Below are 19,829 nucleotides of genomic sequence, written 5' to 3' on the forward strand. Positions count from 1 at the left end.
ACAGAAACCAAACGAACACATCTATAAACAACAAAATCAGAAAACAACTAGTAACTAAGACAAATAATACGAACTAACAAAACCAAACCATTAAACTTAAAAACAAAACAAAAATATAGTAAAAAAACCCCGAAAAAAGCAAACAAAACATCAAAAAAAATTGTGCAACAAAAAGCAAAAACGAAAATCTAGAAAACAAACAAGGAATGAACCCAGAAAGGAAAATAACTAACAAGTAACCAAGAAACCAAACAAACCAAACAAAGAAACATCCTAAGAAACATTCAAACAACTAACAAAACAAACAATTAACAAAGCAGCACCAACAAAGTGTACAAATGAAGAAGCAAACAAACAAACTGAAAAATAAACAAATAAAAAACTACAACCAACAGAATAAAACAATAGAAACAAGGTATATACAACCGTTAAACTGATACACACAAAACAAGAAAAAGATAACAATGGCTTCAAAACACCAAAGAATCATACAAGAAACAAACAAATAATCAATAAAAAAGCCAAACAAACAAACCGACATGCAAAAAAAACAAAGAAAAACCCTTCAAGCAAAGAAACCAGAACACAAAGAAAACAAAAACTATTCATCAAAACAACAACAACAAAAGGCAAATGAATGAACAAGCAAACAAACAAGAAAACAAAATGAAAAAAAAGCTGCAACATAAACAGTTTTACAGAAACAAAGGAAATCCAACCAATCACATACAAAACCAAAAAGAATAAAATATGAAAACAATGCAAACTAAATGAACAACCAAAGAAACCATGACCCAAATAGACAAGAAAGAAAACCCGAACAAACAAACAAAACAGTAAAATTCACCAAACAAAGAAGGAAAACAACCAATAAACAACCAAATAAAATACAAACAGTCAGCAACATCAACAAAAAAACCAGTAAGAAATATGCAAACAAAAGAAACAACCAAAGAAACCACCCAAAATATGAACAAACAACAAAACAGCTAAAAACCTTATCAAGTAAAGAAACACAACACGCACAACTAAAGAAACAACTAGTTAGGCAAACAAGACAACAAACAACAAAAGTAAACAACTAAAGAATGACAAAACCGAGACGACATGAATAATAAACACAAACAAACAAAAGGTACTCAACCATTCAAACAACAAACAAAAACATCACAAGAATAAAGAAACGAGACAACCAACAAAACCACTAAATAAATAAACAAAGAAATAAAATAAAACAATGAAAACTACAGGCGACTAAACAAAGAAACAACATTAAGAAAAAAAGGAACTAAAAAATCAGCCAAAAAGCAAATCAAACAAACAACAAACTGAACAACCAAACAAAAAGAAACAAAAACACAGAAACAGATACATGCTGCAACAACAACAAAATTAATACCAACCAAACACAGACAGGCAAGAAAATAAACACACACACACACACAAAACAACAACAACAACTGAACAAGTGAATGAAACATACAAACAAAAAGTTAAAAAAATGAAAACATACTTATCAACACAAACGAGAACCACAAACAGGAAAATCAAACACTACCTTTGAAATGAAAAACTAACAAAATAAGAAAAAAATGAACAAAAGCCAACACCAAAACATTGCATTAAAGAAGCAGCCCAGTAAGACAGCAAAACTAACAACATAAAATTAAGAAACTAAACAAGAAAAAAACAACAAAACTAAGCAAACATGCATCTAAACAATAATTTAAAACAACAAGAATGAAGAATCAAATAGAAAACATAACAACAGAATCAACAACCAGCCAGCCACTCAAACAAATAACAGAAAGATACAAAGCACTTCTGTTCAACTAAAAAATTAAAAAAAAAATTACAAATTCATCAAAGGGAACAGAATCAACAAAAGATCAATCAGCCACCAAAGGAAACAAAGAAAGACAACAATTAATGAAACAGAGAAACAAAAAGCAAACGAACAAACAGAAAAGAACTAGCATTAAATCAACAAACAACCAGAAATGCTGCACAACCAAACCAACAACAAAGCAAACAAAAAGAGAAACAACCAACTAATTAAGCGAACCAAGTAACCAACAGACAAAAAGTCAACTAAAAAACAAAAAGCAAATTATCATTGAGGAAAACAACAGAAACCAAACGAACACATCTATAAACAACAAAATCAGAAAACAACTAGTAACTAAGACAAATAATACGAACTAACAAAACACAACCATTCAACTTAAAAACAAACAAAAATATAGTAAAAAAACCCAGAAAAAAGCAAACAAAACATCAAAAAAAATTGTGCAACAAAAAGCAAAAACGAAAAAACTAGAAAACAAACAAGGAATGAACCCAGAAAGGAAAATAACTAACAAGTAACCAAGAAACCAAACAAACCAAACAAAGAAACATCCTAAGAAACATTCAAACAACTAACAAAACAAACAATTAACAAAGCAGCACCAACAAAGTGTACAAATGAAGAAGCAAACAAACAAACTGAAAAATAAACAAATAAAAAACTACAACCAACAGAATAAAACAATAGAAACAAGGTATATACAACCGTTAAACTGATACACACAAAACAAGAAAAAGATAACAATGGCTTCAAAACACCAAAGATTCATACAAGAAACAAACAAATAATCAATAAAAAAGCCAAACAAACAAACCGACATGCACAAATACCCAAAGAAAAACCCTTCAAGCAAAGAAACCAGAACACAAAGAAAACAAAAACTATTCATCACAACAACAACAACAAAAGGCAAATGAATGAACAAGCAAACAAACAAGAAAACAAAATGAAAAAAAAGCTGCAACATAAACAGTTTTACAGAAACAAAGGAAATCCAACCAATCACATACAAAACCAAAAAGAATAAAATATGAAAACAATGCAAACTTAATGAACAACCAAAGAAACCATGACCCAAATAGACAAGAAAGAAAACCCGAACAAACAAACAAAACAGTAAAATTCACCAAACAAAGAAGGAAAACAACCAATAAACAACCAAATAAAATACAAACAGTCAGCAACATCAACAAAAAAACCAGTAAGAAATATGCAAACAAAAGAAACAACCAAAGAAACCACCCAAAATATGAACAAACAACAAAACAGCTAAAAACCTTATCAAGTAAAGAAACACAACACGCACAACTAAAGAAACAACTAGTTAGGCAAACAAGACAACAAACAACAAAAGTAAACAACTAAAGAATGACAAAACCGAGACGACATGAATAATAAACACAAACAAACAAAAGGTACTCAACCATTCAAACAACAAACAAAAACATCACAAGAATAAAGAAACGAGACAACCAACAAAACCACTAAATAAATAAACAAAGAAATAAAATAAAACAATGAAAACTACAGGCGACTAAACAAAGAAACAACATTAAGAAAAAAAGGAACTAAAAAATCAGCCAAAAAGCAATTCAAACAAACATCAAACTGAACAACCAAACAAAAAGAAACAAAAACACAGAAACAGATACATGCTGCAACAACAACAAAATTAATACCAACCAAACACAGACAGGCAAGAAAATAAACACACACACAAAAAAAAAACAACAACAACAACTGAACAAGTGAATGAAACATACAAACAAAAGTAAAAAAAATGAAAACATACTTATCAACACAAACGAGAACCACAAACAGGAAAATCAAACACTACCTTTGAAATGAAAAACTAACAAAATAAGAAAAAAATGAACAAAAGCCAACACCAAAACATTGCATTTAAGAAGCAGCCCAGTTAGACAGCAAAACTAACAACATAAAATTAAGAAACTAAACAAGAAAAAAAAACAAAAACTAAGCAAACATGCATCTAAACAATAATTTAAAACAACAAGAATGAAGAATCAAATAGAAAACATAACAACAGAATCAACAACCAGCCAGCCACTCAAACAAATAACAGAAAGATACAAAGCACTTCTGTTCAACTAAAAATTTAAAAAAAAAAATACAAATTCATCAAAGGGAACAGAATCAACAAAAGATCAATCAGCCACCAAAGGAAACAAAGAAAGACAACAATTAATGAAACAGAGAAACAAAAAGCAAACGAACAAACAGAAAAGAACTAGCATTAAATCAACAAACAACCAGAAATGCTGCACAACCAAACCAACAACAAAGCAAACAAAAAGAGAAACAACCAACTAATTAAGCGAACCAAGTAACCAACAGACAAAAAGTCAACTAAAAAACAAAAAGCAAATTATCATTGAGGAAAACAACAGAAACCAAACGAACACATCTATAAACAACAAAATCAGAAAACAACTAGTAACTAAGACAAATAATACGAACTAACAAAACACAACCATTCAACTTAAAAACAAACAAAAATATAGTAAAAAAACCCAGAAAAAAGCAAACAAAACATCAAAAGAAATTGTGCAACAAAAAGCAAAAACGAAAAAACTAGAAAACAAACAAGGAATGAACCCAGAAAGGAAAATAACTAACAAGTAACCAAGAAACCAAACAAACCAAACAAAGAAACATCCTAAGAAACATTCAAACAACTAACAAAACAAACAATTAACAAAGCAGCACCAACAAAGTGTACAAATGAAGAAGCAAACAAACAAACTGAAAAATAAACAAATAAAAAACTACAACCAACAGAATAAAACAATAGAAACAAGGTATATACAACCGTTAAACTGATACACACAAAACAAGAAAAAGATAACAATGGCTTCAAAACACCAAAGATTCATACAAGAAACAAACAAATAATCAATAAAAAAGCCAAACAAACAAACCGACATGCACAAATACCCAAAGAAAAACCCTTCAAGCAAAGAAACCAGAACACAAAGAAAACAAAAACTATTCATCACAACAACAACAACAAAAGGCAAATGAATGAACAAGCAAACAAACAAGAAAACAAAATGAAAAAAAAGCTGCAACATAAACAGTTTTACAGAAACAAAGGAAATCCAACCAATCACATACAAAACCAAAAAGAATAAAATATGAAAACAATGCAAACTAAAGGCACAACCAAAGATACCATGACCCAAATAGACAAGAAAGAAAACCCGAACAAACAAACAAAACAGTAAAATTCACCAAACAAAGAAGGAAAACAACCAATAAACAACCAAATAAAATACAAACAGTCAGCAACATCAACAAAAAGAAACAGCAAAAAATATGCAAACAAAAGAAACAACCAAAGAAACCACCCAAAATATGAACAAACAACAAAACAGCTAAAAACCTTATCAAGTAGAGAAACACAACACGCACAACAAAAGAAAAAACTAGTTAGGCAAACAAGACAACAAACAACAAAAGTAAACAACTAAAGAATGACAAAACCCAGACAAACATCAATGAAAAACACACACAAACAAAAGGTACTCAACCATTCAAACAACAAACAAAAACATCACAAGATCAAAGAAACGAGACAACCAACAAAACCACTCAATAAATAACCGAAGAAATGAATAAACAATGAAAAAAACAAGCGACTAAACAAAGAAACAACATTAAGAAATAAAGGAACTAAACAATCAGCCAAAAAGCAAATCAAACAAACAACAAACTGAACAACCAAACAAAAAGAAACAAAAACACAGAAACAGATATATGCTGCAACAACAACAAAATTAATACCAACCAAAAACAGACAGGCAAGAAAATAAACACACACACACAAAAAAAACAACAACAACTGAACAAGTGAATGAAACATACAAACAAAAAGTTAAAACATACCTATCAACACAAACGAGAACCACAAACAGGAAAATCAAACACTACCTTTGAAATGAAAAACTAACAAAATAAGAAAAAACTGAACAAAAGCCAACACCAAACCATGAATTAAAGAAGCAAACCAATTCGACAGCAAAACTAACAACATAAAATAAAGAAACTAAACAAGAAAAAACAACAAAACTAAGCAAACATGCATCTTAACAATAATTTAAAACAACAAGAATGAAGAATCAAATAGAAAACATAACAACAGAATCAACAACCAGCCAGCCACTAAAACAAATAACAGAAAGACAGAAAGATACAAAGCACTTCCGTTCAACTAAAAAAATAGAATTTTGTTTTACAAATTCATCAAAGGGAACAGAATCAACAAACGATCAATCAGCCACCAAAGGAAACAAAGAAAGACAATAATTAATGAAACAGAGAAACAAAAAGCAAACGAACAAACAGAAAAGAACTAGCATTAAATCAACAAACAACCAGAAATGCTGCGCAACCAAACCAACAACAAAGCAAACAAAAAGAGAAACAACCAACTAATTAAGCGAACCAAGCAGCCAACAGACAAAAAGTCAACTAAAAAACAAAAAGCAAAATATCATTGAGGAAAACAACAGAAACCAAACGAACACATCTATAAACAACAAAATCAGCAAACAACTAGTAACTAAGACTAACAATACGAACTAACAAAACACAACCATTCAACTTAAAAACAAAACAAAAAGTATAGTTTTAAAAAACCCCGAAAAAAGCAAACAAAACATCAAAAGAATTTGTACAACAAAAAGCAAGAACGAAAAAACAAGATAACAAACAAGGAATGAACCCAGAAAGGAAAATAACTAACAAGTAACCAAGAAACCAAACAAACCAAACAAAGAAACAACCTAAGAAACATTCAAACAACTAACAAAACAAACAATTAACAAAGCAGCACCAACAAAGTGAACGAATGAAGAAGCAAACAAACAAACTGAAAAATAAACAAATAAAAAACTACAACCAACAGAATAAAACAATAGAAACAAGGTATATACAACCGTTAAACTGATACACACAATACAAGAAAAAGATAACAATGGCTTCAAAACACCAAAGATTCATACAAAAAACAAACAAATAATCAATAAAAAAGCCAAACAAACAAACCGACATGCAAAAAAACCCAAAGAAAAACCCTTCAAGCAAAGAAACCAGAACACAAAGAAAACAAAAACTATTCATCAAAACAACAACAACAAAAGGCAAATGAATGAACAAGCAAACAAACAAGAAAACAAAATGAAAAAAAAGCTGCAACATAAACAGTTTTACAGAAACAAAGGAAATCCAACCAATCACATACAAAACCAAAAAGAATAAAATATGAAAACAATGCAAACTAAATGCACAACCAAAGATACTATGACCCAAATAGACAAGAAAAAAATCCCGAACAAACAAACAAAACAGTAAAATTCACCAAACAAAGAAGGAAAACAACCAATAAACAACCAAATAAAATACAAACAGTCAGCAACATCAACAAAAAAAACAGTAAGAAATATGCAAACAAAAGAAACAACCAAAGAAACCACCCAAAATATGAACAAACAACAAAACAGCTTAAAACCTTATCAAGTAAAGAAACACAACACGCACAACTAAAAAAACAACTAGTTAGGCAAACAAGACAACAAACAACAAAAGTAAACAACTAAAGAATGACAAAACCCAGACAAACATCAATAATAAACACAAACAAACAAAAGGTACTCAACCATTCAAACAACAAACAAAAACATCACAAGATCAAAGAAACGAGACAACCAACAAAACCACTCAATAAATAACCGAAGAAATGAATAAACAATGAAAAAAACAAGCGACTAAACAAAGAAACAACATTAAGAAATAAAGGAACTAAACAATCAGCCAAAAAGCAAATCAAACAAACAACAGACTGAACAACCAAACCAAAAGAAACAGAAAAAACAGAAACAGATACATGCTGCAACAACAACAAAATTAATACCAACCAAATACAGACAGGCAAGAAAATAAACACACACACAAAAAACAACAACAACTGAACAAGTTAAAGAAACATACAAACAAAAAGTAAAACAAAATGAAAACACACCTATCAACACAAACGAGGGCCACAAACAGGAAAATCAAACACTACCTTTGAAATGAAAAACTAACAAAATAAGAAAAAACTGAACAAAAGCCAACACCAAACCATGAATTAAAGAAGCAAACCAATTAGACAGCAAAACTAACAACAGAAAATAAAGAAACTAAACAAGAAAAAACAACAAAACTAAGCAAACATGCATCTAAACAATAATCTAAAACAACAAGAATGAAGAATCAGATAGAAAACATAACAACAGAATCAACAACCAGCCAGCCACTCAAACAAATAACAGAAAGATACAAAGCACTTCCGTAAAAAAAAATAATAAAAAAATACAAATTCATTAAAGAGAACAGAATCAACAAACGATCAATGAGCCACCAAAGGAAACAAAGAAAGACAACAATTAATGAAACAGAGAAACAAAAAGCAAACGAACAAACAGAAAAGAACTAGCATCAAATCAACAAACAACCAGAAATGCTGCGCAACCAAACCAACAACAAAGCAAACAAAAAGAGAAACAACCAACTAATTAAGCGAACCAAGCAACCAACAGACAAAAAGTCAACTAAAAAACAAAAAGCAAATTATCAATGAGGAAAACAACAGAAACCAAACGAACACATCTATAAACAACAAAATCAGCAAACAACTAGTAACTAAGACTAACAATACGAACTAACAAAACACAACCATTCAACTTAAAAACAAAAACAAAATATAGTAAAAAAAAACGAAAAAAGCAAACAAAACATCAAAAGAATTTGTACAACTAAAAGCAAGAACGAAAAAACAAGAAAACAAACAAGGAATGAACCCAGAAAGGAAAATAACTAACAAGTAACCAAGAAACCAAACAAACCAAACAAAGAAACAATCTAAGAAACATTCAAACAACTAACAAAACAAACAATTAACAAAGCAGCACCAACAAAGTGAACGAATGAAGAAGCAAACAAACAAACTGAAAAATAAACAAATAAAAAACTACAACCAACAGAATAAAACAATAGAAACAAGGTATATACAACCGTTAAACTGATACACACAATACAAGAAAAAGATAAGAATGGCTTCAAAATACCAAAGATTCATACAAGAAACAAACAAATAATCAATAAAAAAGCCAAACAAACAAACCGACATGCAAAAAAAACCAAAGAAAAACCCTTCAAGCAAAGAAACCAGAACACAAAGAAAACAAAAACTATTCATCAAAACAACAACAACAAAAGGCAAATGAATGAACAAGCAAACAAACAAGAAAACAAAATGAAAAAAAAGCTGCAACATAAACAGTTTTACAGAAACAAAGGAAATCCAACCAATCACATACAAAACCAAAAAGAATAAAATATGAAAACAATGCAAACTAAATGCACAACCAAAGATACCATGATCCAAAAAGACAAGAAAGAAAACCCGAACAAACAAACAAAACAGTAAAATTCACCAAACAAAGAAGGAAAACAACCAATAAACAACCAAATAAAATACAAACAGTCAGCAACATCAACAAAAAGAAACAGCAAGAAATATGCAAACAAAAGAAACAACCAAAGAAACCACCCAAAATATGAACAAACAACAAAACAGCTAAAAACCTTATCAAGTAGAGAAACACAACACGCACAACAAAAGAAACAACTAGTTAGGCAAACAAGACAACAAACAACAAAGGTAAACAACTAAAGAATGACAAAACCCAGACAAACATCAATAAAAAAACACACACAAACAAAAGGTACTCAACCATTCAAACAACAAACAAAAACATCACAAGATCAAAGAAACGAGACAACCAACAAAACCACTCAATAAATAACCGAAGAAATGAATAAACAATGAAAAAAACAAGCGACTAAACAAAGAAACAACATTAAGAAATAAAGGAACTAAACAATCAGCCAAAAAGCAAATCAAACAAACAACAAACTGAACAACCAAACAAAAAGAAACAAAAACACAGAAACAGATATATGCTGCAACAACAACAAAATTAATACCAACCAAAAACAGACAGGCAAGAAAATAAACACACACACACAAAAAAAACAACAACAACTGAACAAGTGAATGAAACATACAAACAAAAAGTTAAAACATACCTATCAACACAAACGAGAGCCACAAACAGGAAAATCAAACACTACCTTTGAAATGAAAAACTAACAAAATAAGAAAAAACTGAACAAAAGCCAACACCAAACCATGAATTAAATAAGCAAACCAATTAGACAGCAAAACTAACAACATAAAATAAAGAAACTAAACAAGAAAAAACAACAAAACTAAGCAAACATGCATCTAAACAATAATTTAAAACAACAGGAATGAAGAATCAAATAGAAAACATAACAACAGAATCAACAACCAGCCAGCCACTCAAGCAAATAACAGAAAGACAGAAAGATACAAAGCACTTCCGTTCAACTAAAAAAATAGAAAAAAAATTACAAATTCATCAAAGGGAACAGAATCAACAAACGATCAATCAGCCACCAAAGGAAACAAAGAAAGACAATAATTAATGAAACAGAGAAACAAAAAGCAAACGAACAAACAGAAAAGAACTAGCATTAAATCAACAAACAACCAGAAATGCTGCGCAACCAAACCAACAACAAAGCAAACAAAAAGAGAAACAACCAACTAATTAAGCGAACCAAGCAACCAACAGACAAAAAGTCAACTAAAAAACAAAAAGCAAATTATCAATGAGGAAAACAACACAAACCAAACGAACACATCTATAAACAACAAAATCAGCAAACAACTAGTAACTAAGACTAACAATACGAACTAACAAAACACAACCATTCAACTTAAAAACAAAAACAAAATATAGTAAAAAAAAACGAAAAAAGCAAACAAAACATCAAAAGAATTTGTACAACAAAAAGCAAGAACGAAAAAACAAGAAAACAAACAAGGAATGAACCCAGAAAGGAAAATAACTAACAAGTAACCAAGAAACCAAACAAACCAAACAAAGAAACAATCTAAGAAACATTCAAACAACTAACAAAACAAACAATTAACAAAGCAGCACCAACAAAGCGAACGAATGAAGAAGCAAACAAACAAACTGAAAAATAAACAAATAAAAAACTACAACCAACAGAATAAAACAATAGAAACAAGGTATATACAACCGTTAAAATGATACACACAAAACAAGAAAAAGATAACAATGGCTTCAAAACACCAAAGAATCATACAAGAAACAAACAAATAATCAATAAAAAAGCCAAACAAACAAACCGACATGCACAAAAACCCAAAGAAAAACCCTTCAAGCAAAGAAACCAGAACACAAAGAAAACAAAAACTATTCATCAAAACAACAACAACAAAAGGCAAATGAATGAACAAGCAAACAAACAAGAAAACAAAATGAAAAAAGAGCTGCAACATAAACAGTTTTACAGAAACAAAGGAAATCCAACCAATCACATACAAAACCAAAAAGAATAAAATATGAAAACAATGCAAACTAAATGAACAACCAAAGAAACCATGACCCAAATAGACAAGAAAGAAAACCCTAACAAACAAACAAAAGTAAAATTCACCAAACAAAGAAGGAAAACAACCAATAAACAACCAAATAAAATACAAACAGTCAGCAACATCAACAAAAAGAAACAGCAAGAAATATGCAAACAAAAGGAACAACCAAAGAAACCACCCAAAATATGAACAAACAACGAAACAGCTAAAAACCTTATCAAGTAAATAAACACAACATGCACAGCAAAAGAAACCACTAGTAAAGCAAACAAGACAACCAACAACCAAAGCAAACAACTAAACAATGACAAAACCCAGACGAACATCAATAATAATTACAAACAAACAAAAGGTACTCAACCATTAAAACAACAAACAAAAACATCACAAGAATAAAGAAACGAGTCGACCAATAAAAAAACTAAATAAATAAACGAAGAAATAAATAAACAATGAAAACTACCTACGACTTAACAAAGAAACAAAATTAAGAAAAAACAAAGGAACTTAACAAACAAACAAACACACAAACAATAAAACAAGAAATAAGACACAAAGCAACCAAATAAGCGTCAAGCCAAGAACTGACTGAAGACATACAAAAGAATGATAAAGAACTAAACAATTGAAATAAACATAAACAACCAAATTGACACTTATATGTAAAAAAACTAACGAAACAAATTACAAGAAAAATACTATAGAAAAAACAACAACAAAACAAACAAACACATGCAAAGAAACAAACAAAAGAACGACGAAAACAAACACACACACAAAGCACAGAAAATGGAAAAAAAACAAGTAGAGAACTAATATAATAAACAAACAGAGGAAATAACGATTCAAACAATGCAATACATAATCAACCAAACAAACAGATACAACAAATTAAACAAAGAATAAAAACATCTAAAAGAATCAAACACATACGCAAAGAGAGAAAAGAAAGAAAATCAATGAAACGAAACAGAAAATAGCCAACCAACTAAAAGAAGAAACAACTGATCCAATAACGAATCAAATTAAAAAAACGAACATGAAGGAAGGAAGAATCCGAAAATGGGAATAATGTCCGGAAAAATAATGAGAGAGGTTGGAGAAGTACATGTAGGGTATGTAGAGGGGGAAGTAGAAGAAAAAAATAAACAAGCAACAAAAGAACAAAACAAATAGATAAACAACAAACAAACAAGCAAAAGAACAATTCAAATGAACAACCAAAGACAGAACAACAACCAGAACAACCAAACAAGGAAGATGGAGAGGGAAGTTAGAAGGGTAGAGGGATAGATAAGTAGGAGCATTGAGGGTGAACTACGGAAGATGGAGGGAGAAGGATGGATGATTGAGAGGGAAGTAGGGAGAGTGAAGAGGGAAGTAGGGAGCATGGAGAGGGAATCGAAGTAGGGAGGGAGTAGGGAGCATGGAGGGGGAACTGCTGAGGATGGAGGAGGAGTATGGAGTATGGGGAGGGAAGTATAGGGAATGGAATGGTAAGTGAGATGATGGAAAGGGAAGAAGGGAGTATGGAAGATGGAGAAGGAAGTAGGAAGGGTGGAGAGATAAGTAGGAGCATGGAGAGTGAACTACGGAAGAGTGAGGGAGAAGTATGGAAGATGGAGAGTGAAGCAGGGAGAGGGAAGAGGGAAGTAGGGAGCATGGAGAGGGAACTATGGAGGGAGTAGGAAGCATGGAGGGGGAAGTGAAGGAAGTCGGGAGCATGGAGGGGTAACTACAGAGGATGGAGGAGGAGTATGGAGTATGGAGAGGGAAGTATAGGGGATGGAAAGGTAAGTGAGATGGTGGAAAGGGAAGAAGGGAGTACGGAGTGGCAACTACGGAGGATGGAGGGAGAAGTATAGAGTATGGAGAGGGAAGTATAGGGGATGGAGGGTGAAGTACAGATGATGGAAAGGGATGTAGGGAGGTTGGAGAGGGAAGAAGGGAGTACTGAGTGGCAACAACGGAGGATGGAGGGAGAAGTATGGAGTATGGAGGGGGCAGTATAGGTGATGGAAAGGGAAGCACGGAGTGGAACTACGGAGGATGGAGGGAGAAGTAAGGGGGATGGAGAGGGCAGTAGAGAGGGTGGAAAGGGAAGAAGGGAGTATTGAGTGGGAACTAATGAAGATGGAGGAAGAACGGAGGACGGAGGGAGAAGTATGGAGGGTAGAGACGGAAGTATAGAGGATGGAGAGGGAAGTAATGAAGCTGGAGGGTGAAGTATAGAGGATGGAAAGGGAACTTCAAGTATGGAGGGTGGAGGGGGAAGTAGGGAGTATGGAGGGGGAATTACGGATGATGAAGGAAGAAGTATGGAGGATGGAGAGGAAAGTAGGGAGGGTGGAGGTGGAAGTAGGGAGCATGGAGGGGTAAATACGGGGGATGGAGGGGGAAGTAGGGAGGGTCGAGAGGGAAGTAGGGAGCATGGAATGGGTACTACGGAGGATGGAGAAAGAACTATGGAAGATGGAGAGGGAAGTTGGAAGGGTGGAGAGGGAAGTAGGGAGCATGGAGAGGGAAGTATAGAGGGAGTAGGGAGCATGGAGGGGGAACTGGGAAGGATGGAGGAGGAGTATGGAGTATGGAGAGGGACGTATAGGAGATGGAGAGGTAAGTGAGATTGTGGAAAGGGAAGAAGGGAGTATGGAGGATGGAGGGAGAAGTATGGAGTATGGAGAGGGAAGTATAGGGAATGGAAAGGGAATTAGGGAGGGTTGAGAGGGAAGAAGGGAGTATGGAGGGGGGGGGTATGGAGGGAGTAGGGAGCATGGAGGGGGAACTGCAGAGGATGGAGAGGGAAGTAGGGAGGGTGGAAAAGGAAGTAGGCTGCCTGGAGGGGGACATACGAAAGATGAAGGAAAAGTAGGGAGGATTGAGAGGGAAGCAGGGAGAGTGAAAAGGGAAGTAGGGAGGATGGAGGGGGAACTACGGAGGATGGAGAGGAAAGTAGGGAGGGTGGAAAAGGAAGTAGGCTGCCTGGAGGGGGACATACGAAAGATTGAGGAAAAGTAGGGAGGATGGAGAGGGAAATAGGGAGTATGGAGGGGGAACTGAAGAGGATGGAGGGAGAAGTAGGGAGGATGGAGAGGGAAGTTGGGCGGGTGGAGATGGAAGTAGGAAGTATGAAGTGAGAACTACGGAGGATTGAGGGAGAAGTATAGAGGATGGAGACGGAAGAAGGGAGGGTGGAGGGGGAAGTAGGGAGCATGGAGGGGGAAGTTGGGAGGGTGGAGAGGGAAGCAGGAAGTATGGAGGGAGAAGTATGGAGGATGGAGAGGGAAGTAGGGAGGGTGGAGGTGGAAGTAGGGAGCATGGATGGGGAACTTCGGAGGATGGATGGGGAAGTATAGAGGATAGGAAGGGAAGTGGGGAGGACGAGGGGGTAAGTAGAGAGTATGGAGGGGATGTACGGAGGATGGAGGGAGAAGTATGGAGGGTAGAGAGGGAAGTATAGAGGATGGAGAGGAAGTAATGAGGCTGGAGGGTGAAGTATAGAGGATGGAAAGGGAAGTTGGGAGTGTGGAGTGGGAAGCAGGGAGTATGGAGGGGGAACTGCGGTGGATTGAGGGAGAAGTATGGAGGATGGAGAGGGAAGTAGGGAGGGTGGAGGAGAAAGTAGGGAGCATGGAGGGGGAAATACGGGGGATGGAGGGGGAAGTAGGGAGCCTGGAGGGGGACATACCAAAGATAGAGGGAGAAGTATGGAGAATGGAGAGGAAAGCAGGGAGGGTGAAAAGGGAAGTAGGGGGCTTGAAGAGGGAACTATGGACGGAGGGAGAAGTATGGAGGATGGAGGGTGGAGGATAGAGGATAGAGAGGGAAATAGTGAGGGTGAAGAGGGAAGTAGAAAGCATGGAGAGGGAACTGCGGAGGAAGTAGGGATCATGGAGAGGGGATTACAGAGGTTAGAGGAGGAGTATGGAGAGGGAAGTATAGGGGATGGAAAGGTAAGTAGGGGGTGGAGAGGGAAGAAGGGAGTATGGAGTGGCAACTACGGAGGATGGAGGGAGAAGTATGGAGTTTGGAGAGGGAAGTATATGGGATGGAAAGGGAGCTCTCTCGAGGATGGAAGGGGAAGTATTGACGACTGATGGTGAAGTATAGAGGGTGGAAAGGGACGTAGGGAGAAGGGAGGGGGAATTGAAGTGGATGGATGGAGAGATTTTGTGGATGGAGAGGGAAGTATGGAGTATGGAGGGGTAACTACGGAGGGTGAAGGGGGAAGTATAGAGGATGGAAAGGGAAGTAGGGAGGATGGAGGGGAAGAACGGAGGACGGAGGGAGAAGTATGGAGGGTAGAGAAGGAGGTATAGAGGATGGAGAGGGAAGTAGTGAGGCTGGAGGGTGAAGTATAGAGGATTGAAAGGGAACTTCAAGTATGGAGGGTGGAGGGGGAAGTAGGGAGTATGGAGGGGGAATTACGGATGATGAAGGAAGAAGTATGGAGGATGGAGAGGGAAGTAGGGAGGGTGGAGGGGGAAGTAGGGAGCATGGATAGTGAAGTTGGGAGGGTGGCGAGGGAAGCAGGGAGTATGGAGAGGGATCTGCGGAGTATTGAGGGAGAAGTAGGGAGGATGGAGAGGAAAGTAGGTAGGGTGGAGGTGGAAGTAGGGAGCATGGAGGGGTAAATACGGGGGATGGAGGGGGAAGTAGGGAGGGTCGACAGGGAAGTAGGGAGCATGGAATGGGAACTACGGAGGATGGAGAAAGAACTATGGAAGATGGAGAGGGAAGTTGGAAGGGTGGAGAGGGAAGTAGGGAGCAAGGAGAGGGATGTATGGAGGGAGTAGGGAGCATGGAGGGGGAACTGGGAAGGATGGAGGAGGAGTATGGAGTATGGAGAGGGAAGTATAGGAGATGGAGAAGTAAGTGAGATTGTGGAAAGGGAAGAAGGGAGTATGTAGTGGCAACTACGGAAGATGGAGGGAGAAGTATGGAGTATGGAGAGGGAAGTATAGGGGATGGAAAGGGAAGTAGGGAGATTGGAGAGGGAAGAAGGGAGTATGGAGGGAGTAGGGAGCATGGACGGGGAACTGCAGAGGATGGAGAGGGAAGTAGGGAGGGTGGAAAAGGAAGTAGGCTGCCTGGAGGGGGACATACGAAAGATTGAGGAAAAGTAGGGAGGATGGAGAGGGGAATAGGGAGGATGGAGAGGGAAGCAGGGAGAGTGAAAAGGTAAGTAGGGAGCATGGAGGGGGAACTACGGAGGATGGAGAGGGAAGTAGGGAGGGTGGAAAAGGAAGTAGGCTGCCTGGAGGGGGACATACGAAAGATTGAGGAAAAGTAGGGAGGATGGAGAGGGAAATAGGGAGTATGGAGGGGGATTGCGGAGTATGGAGGGAGAAGTATGGAGGATGGAGAGGGAAGTAGGGAGCATGGAGGGGTAACTACGGAGGATGGAGAGGGAAGTAGGGAGCATGGATGGGGAACTTCGGAGGATGGAAGGGGCAGTATAGAGGATAGGAAGGGAAGTGGGGAGGACGAGGGGGTAAGTAGAGAGTATGGATGGGATGTACGGAGGATGGAGGGAGAAGTATGGAGGGTAGAGAGGGAAGTATAGAGGATGGAGAGGAAGTAATGAGGCTGGAGGGTGAAGTATAGAGGATGGAAAGGGAAGTTGGGAGGGTGGAGTCGGAAGCAGGGAGTATGGAGGGGGAACTGCGGTGGATTGAGGGAGAAGTATGGAGGATGGAGAGGGAAGTAGGGAGGGTGGAGGAGAAAGTAGGGAGCATGGAGGGGGAAGTTGTGAGGGTGGAGGGGAAAGTAGGGAGCATGGAGGGGGAACTGCAGAGGATGGAGAGGGAAGTAGGGAGGGTGGAGAGGAAAGCAGGGAGGGTGAAGAGGGAAGTAGGGGACTTGAAGAAGGAACTATGGTCGGAGGGAGAAGTATGGAGGATGGAGGGTGGAGTATAGAGGATGGAAAGGGAAGTAGGGATTGTGGAGAGGGAAGTAGGGAGTATGGAGGGGGAAGTACGGAGGATGGAGGGAGAAGTATAGAGGATAGAGAGGAAAGTAGGGAGGGTGGAGGTGGAAGTAGGGAGCATGGAGGGGTAAATACGGGAAGTAGGGAGGGTCGAGAGGGAAGTAGGGAGCATGGAATGGGAACTACGGAGGATGGAGGGAGAAGTATGGAGGATAGAGAGGGAAGTATAGAGGAAGGAGAGGGAAGTAGGGAACATGGAGAGGGAAGTATGGAGGGAGTAGGGAGTATGGAGGGGGAACTGGGAAGGATGGAGGAGGAGTATGGAGTATGGAGAGGGACGTATAGGAGATGGAGAGGTAAGTGAGATTGTGGAAAGGGAAGAAGGGAGTATGGAGTGGCAACTACGGAGGATGGAGGAGGAGTATGGAGTATGGAGAGGGAAGTATAGGAGATGGAAAGGTAATTGAGATTCTGGAAAGGGAAGAAGGGAGTATGGATTGGCAACTACGGAGGATGGAGGGAGAAGTATGGAGTATGGAGAGGGAATGGAAAGGGAAGTAGGGAACATGGAGACGGAAGTAGGGAGTATAAAGGGGGAATTACGGGGGATTATAGAGGATGGAAAGGGATGTAGGGAGGGTGGAAAGGGAAGTAGGGAGCATGGAGAGGGAACTACGGACTGTGGGGAGGGAAGGTGGGAGCCTGGAGGGGGACATACGAAAGATAGAGGGAGAAGTAGGGAGGATGGAGAGGGAAGGAGGGAGGGTGAAAAGGGAAGTAGGGAGGATGGAGGGGGAACTACTGAGGATGGAGAGGAAAGTAGGGAGGGTGAAAAAGGAAGTAGGCTGCCTGGAGGGGGACATACGAAAGATTGAGGAAAAGTAGGGAGGATGGAGAGGGAAATAGGGAGTATGGAGGGGGAACTGAGGAGGATGGAGGGAGAAGTATGGAGGATGGAGAGGGAAGTTGGGCGGGTGGAGATGGAAGTAGGAAGTATGAAGTGAGAACTACGGAGGATTGAGGGAGAAGTATGGAGGATGGAGAGGGAAGTAGGGAGGGTGGAGGGGGAAGTAGGGAACATGGAGACGGAAGTAGGGAGTATAAAGGGGGAATTACGGGGGATTATAGAGGATGGAAAGGGATGTAGGGAGGGTGGAAAGGGAAGTAGGGAGCATGGAGAGGGAACTACGGACTGTGGGGAGGGAAGGTGGGAGCCTGGAGGGGGACATACGAAAGATAGAGGGAGAAGTATGGAGGATGGAAAGGGAAGGCTGGAGGGTGAAGAGGGAAGTAGGGGACTTGAAGAAGGAACTATGGTCGGAGGGAGAAGTATGGAGGATGGAGGGTGGAGTATAGAGGATGGAAAGGGAAGTAGGGAGTATGGAGGGTGAACTACGGAGGATGAAGGGAGAAGTATGGACGATGGAGAGGAAAGTAGGGAGTATGGAGGGGGAACTTCGGAGGATGGAGGGAGAAGTATAGAGGATAGAAAGGGAAGTGGGGAGGATGGAGGGGTAAGTAGAGAGTATGGAGGGGAAGTACGGAGGATGGAGGGAGAAGTATGGAGGATAGAGAGGGAAGTATAGAGGAAGGAGAGGGAAGTAGTGAGGGTGGATGTCGAAGTAAAGAGGATGGAAAGGGAAGTATGGAGGGTGGAGGGAGAAGTAGGGAGTATGGAGGGGGACATACCAAAGATAGATGGAGAAGTATTGAGAATGGAGAGGGAAGCAGGGAGGGTGAAAAGAGAAATAGGGGGCTTGAAGAGGGAACTATGGACGGAGGGAGGAGTATGGAGGATGGAGGCTGGAGTATAGAGGATGGAAGGGAAGTAGGAAGGGTGGAGAGGGAAGTAGGGAGTATGGAGGGGTAAGTACGGAGGATGGAGGGAGAAGTATAGAGGATAGAGAGGGAATTTGTGAGGGTGAAAAGGGCAGTAGGAAGCATGGAGAGGGAACTATGGAGGGAGTAGGAAGCATGGAGGGGGAACTGCGGAGGAAGTAGGGAGCATGGAGTGGGGACTACAGAGGTTGGAGGAGGAGTATGGAGAGGGAAGTATAGAGGGTGGAAAGGGAAGTAGGGAGTAGGGAGGGGGAATTGAGGTGGATGGAGGGAGAGATTTTGAGGATGGAGAGGGAAGTAGGGAGTAGAGTAAAAGAAACAAACACATACGCAAAGAGAGAAAAGAAAGAAAATCAATGAAACGAAACAGAAAATAGCCAACCAACTAAAAGAAGAAACATCTGATCCAATAACGAATCAAATTAAAAAAACGAACATGAAGGAAGGAAGAATCCGAAAATGGGAATAATGTCCGGAAAAATAATGAGAGAGGTTGGAGAAGTACATGTAGGGTATGTAGAGGGGGAAGTAGAAGAAAAAAATAAACAAGCAACAAAAGAACAAAACAAATAGATAAACAACAAACAAACAAGCAAAAGAACAATTCAAATGAACAACCAAAGACAGAACAACAACCAGAACAACCAAACAAG

At 37.9% G+C, this 19,829-nt stretch overlaps 5 protein-coding genes across 5 annotated transcripts; all 5 read left to right on the forward strand.

The window, feature by feature from the left end:
* The first annotated feature begins 13,663 nt into the window (after window positions 1-13,663).
* LOC139446385 (uncharacterized) lies at window positions 13,664-14,426 on the forward strand. Its single transcript, XM_071227717.1, has 2 exons — window positions 13,664-14,024; window positions 14,200-14,426. The coding sequence occupies exons 1-2, from the start codon at window positions 13,664-13,666 to the stop codon at window positions 14,424-14,426; spliced, it is 588 nt and encodes a 195-aa protein (XP_071083818.1).
* A 563-nt stretch (window positions 14,427-14,989) lies between these two features.
* LOC139446386 (keratin, type I cytoskeletal 9-like) lies at window positions 14,990-15,505 on the forward strand. The gene has a single exon (XM_071227718.1). The coding sequence runs from the start codon at window positions 14,990-14,992 to the stop codon at window positions 15,503-15,505; it is 516 nt and encodes a 171-aa protein (XP_071083819.1).
* A 315-nt stretch (window positions 15,506-15,820) lies between these two features.
* LOC139446388 (uncharacterized) lies at window positions 15,821-16,524 on the forward strand. Its single transcript, XM_071227719.1, has 2 exons — window positions 15,821-16,000; window positions 16,300-16,524. The coding sequence occupies exons 1-2, from the start codon at window positions 15,821-15,823 to the stop codon at window positions 16,522-16,524; spliced, it is 405 nt and encodes a 134-aa protein (XP_071083820.1).
* A 571-nt stretch (window positions 16,525-17,095) lies between these two features.
* On the forward strand, window positions 17,096-17,701 carry LOC139446389 (keratin, type I cytoskeletal 9-like). The gene has a single exon (XM_071227720.1). It carries the CDS (start codon window positions 17,096-17,098, stop codon window positions 17,699-17,701), a length of 606 nt encoding a protein of 201 aa, XP_071083821.1.
* Window positions 17,702-18,898: 1,197 nt separating this feature from the next.
* LOC139446390 (uncharacterized) lies at window positions 18,899-19,207 on the forward strand. Its single transcript, XM_071227721.1, has one exon. The coding sequence runs from the start codon at window positions 18,899-18,901 to the stop codon at window positions 19,205-19,207; it is 309 nt and encodes a 102-aa protein (XP_071083822.1).
* The last annotated feature ends 622 nt before the right edge of the window (window positions 19,208-19,829 follow it).

Source organism: Haliotis cracherodii, unplaced genomic scaffold (assembly GCF_022045235.1).
Source record: "Haliotis cracherodii isolate W230 unplaced genomic scaffold, xgHalCrac1.p SCAF_6, whole genome shotgun sequence".
Taxonomy (NCBI): Eukaryota; Metazoa; Mollusca; class Gastropoda; order Lepetellida; family Haliotidae; genus Haliotis; species Haliotis cracherodii.

Bases quoted from the DNA above. Each gene is read 5' to 3' on its own strand.
- LOC139446385 (XM_071227717.1), top strand. From the start codon at position 13,664: ATGGAGGGTGGAGGGGGAAGTAGGGAGTATGGAGGGGGAATTACGGAT. The intron at 14,025-14,199 runs GTAAGTGAGATT...GGGGAACTGCAG, and splicing joins GACGTATAGGAGATGGAGAG to AGGATGGAGAGGGAAGTAGG.
- LOC139446386 (XM_071227718.1), top strand. From the start codon at position 14,990: ATGGAGGATGGAGAGGGAAGTAGGGAGGGTGGAGGAGAAAGTAGGGAG.
- LOC139446390 (XM_071227721.1), top strand. From the start codon at position 18,899: ATGGAGGATAGAGAGGGAAGTATAGAGGAAGGAGAGGGAAGTAGTGAG.
- LOC139446388 (XM_071227719.1), top strand. From the start codon at position 15,821: ATGGAGGGGGAATTACGGATGATGAAGGAAGAAGTATGGAGGATGGAG. The intron at 16,001-16,299 runs GTAGGTAGGGTG...GATTGTGGAAAG, and splicing joins TAGGGAGGATGGAGAGGAAA to GGAAGAAGGGAGTATGTAGT.
- LOC139446389 (XM_071227720.1), top strand. From the start codon at position 17,096: ATGGAGGATGGAGAGGGAAGTAGGGAGGGTGGAGGAGAAAGTAGGGAG.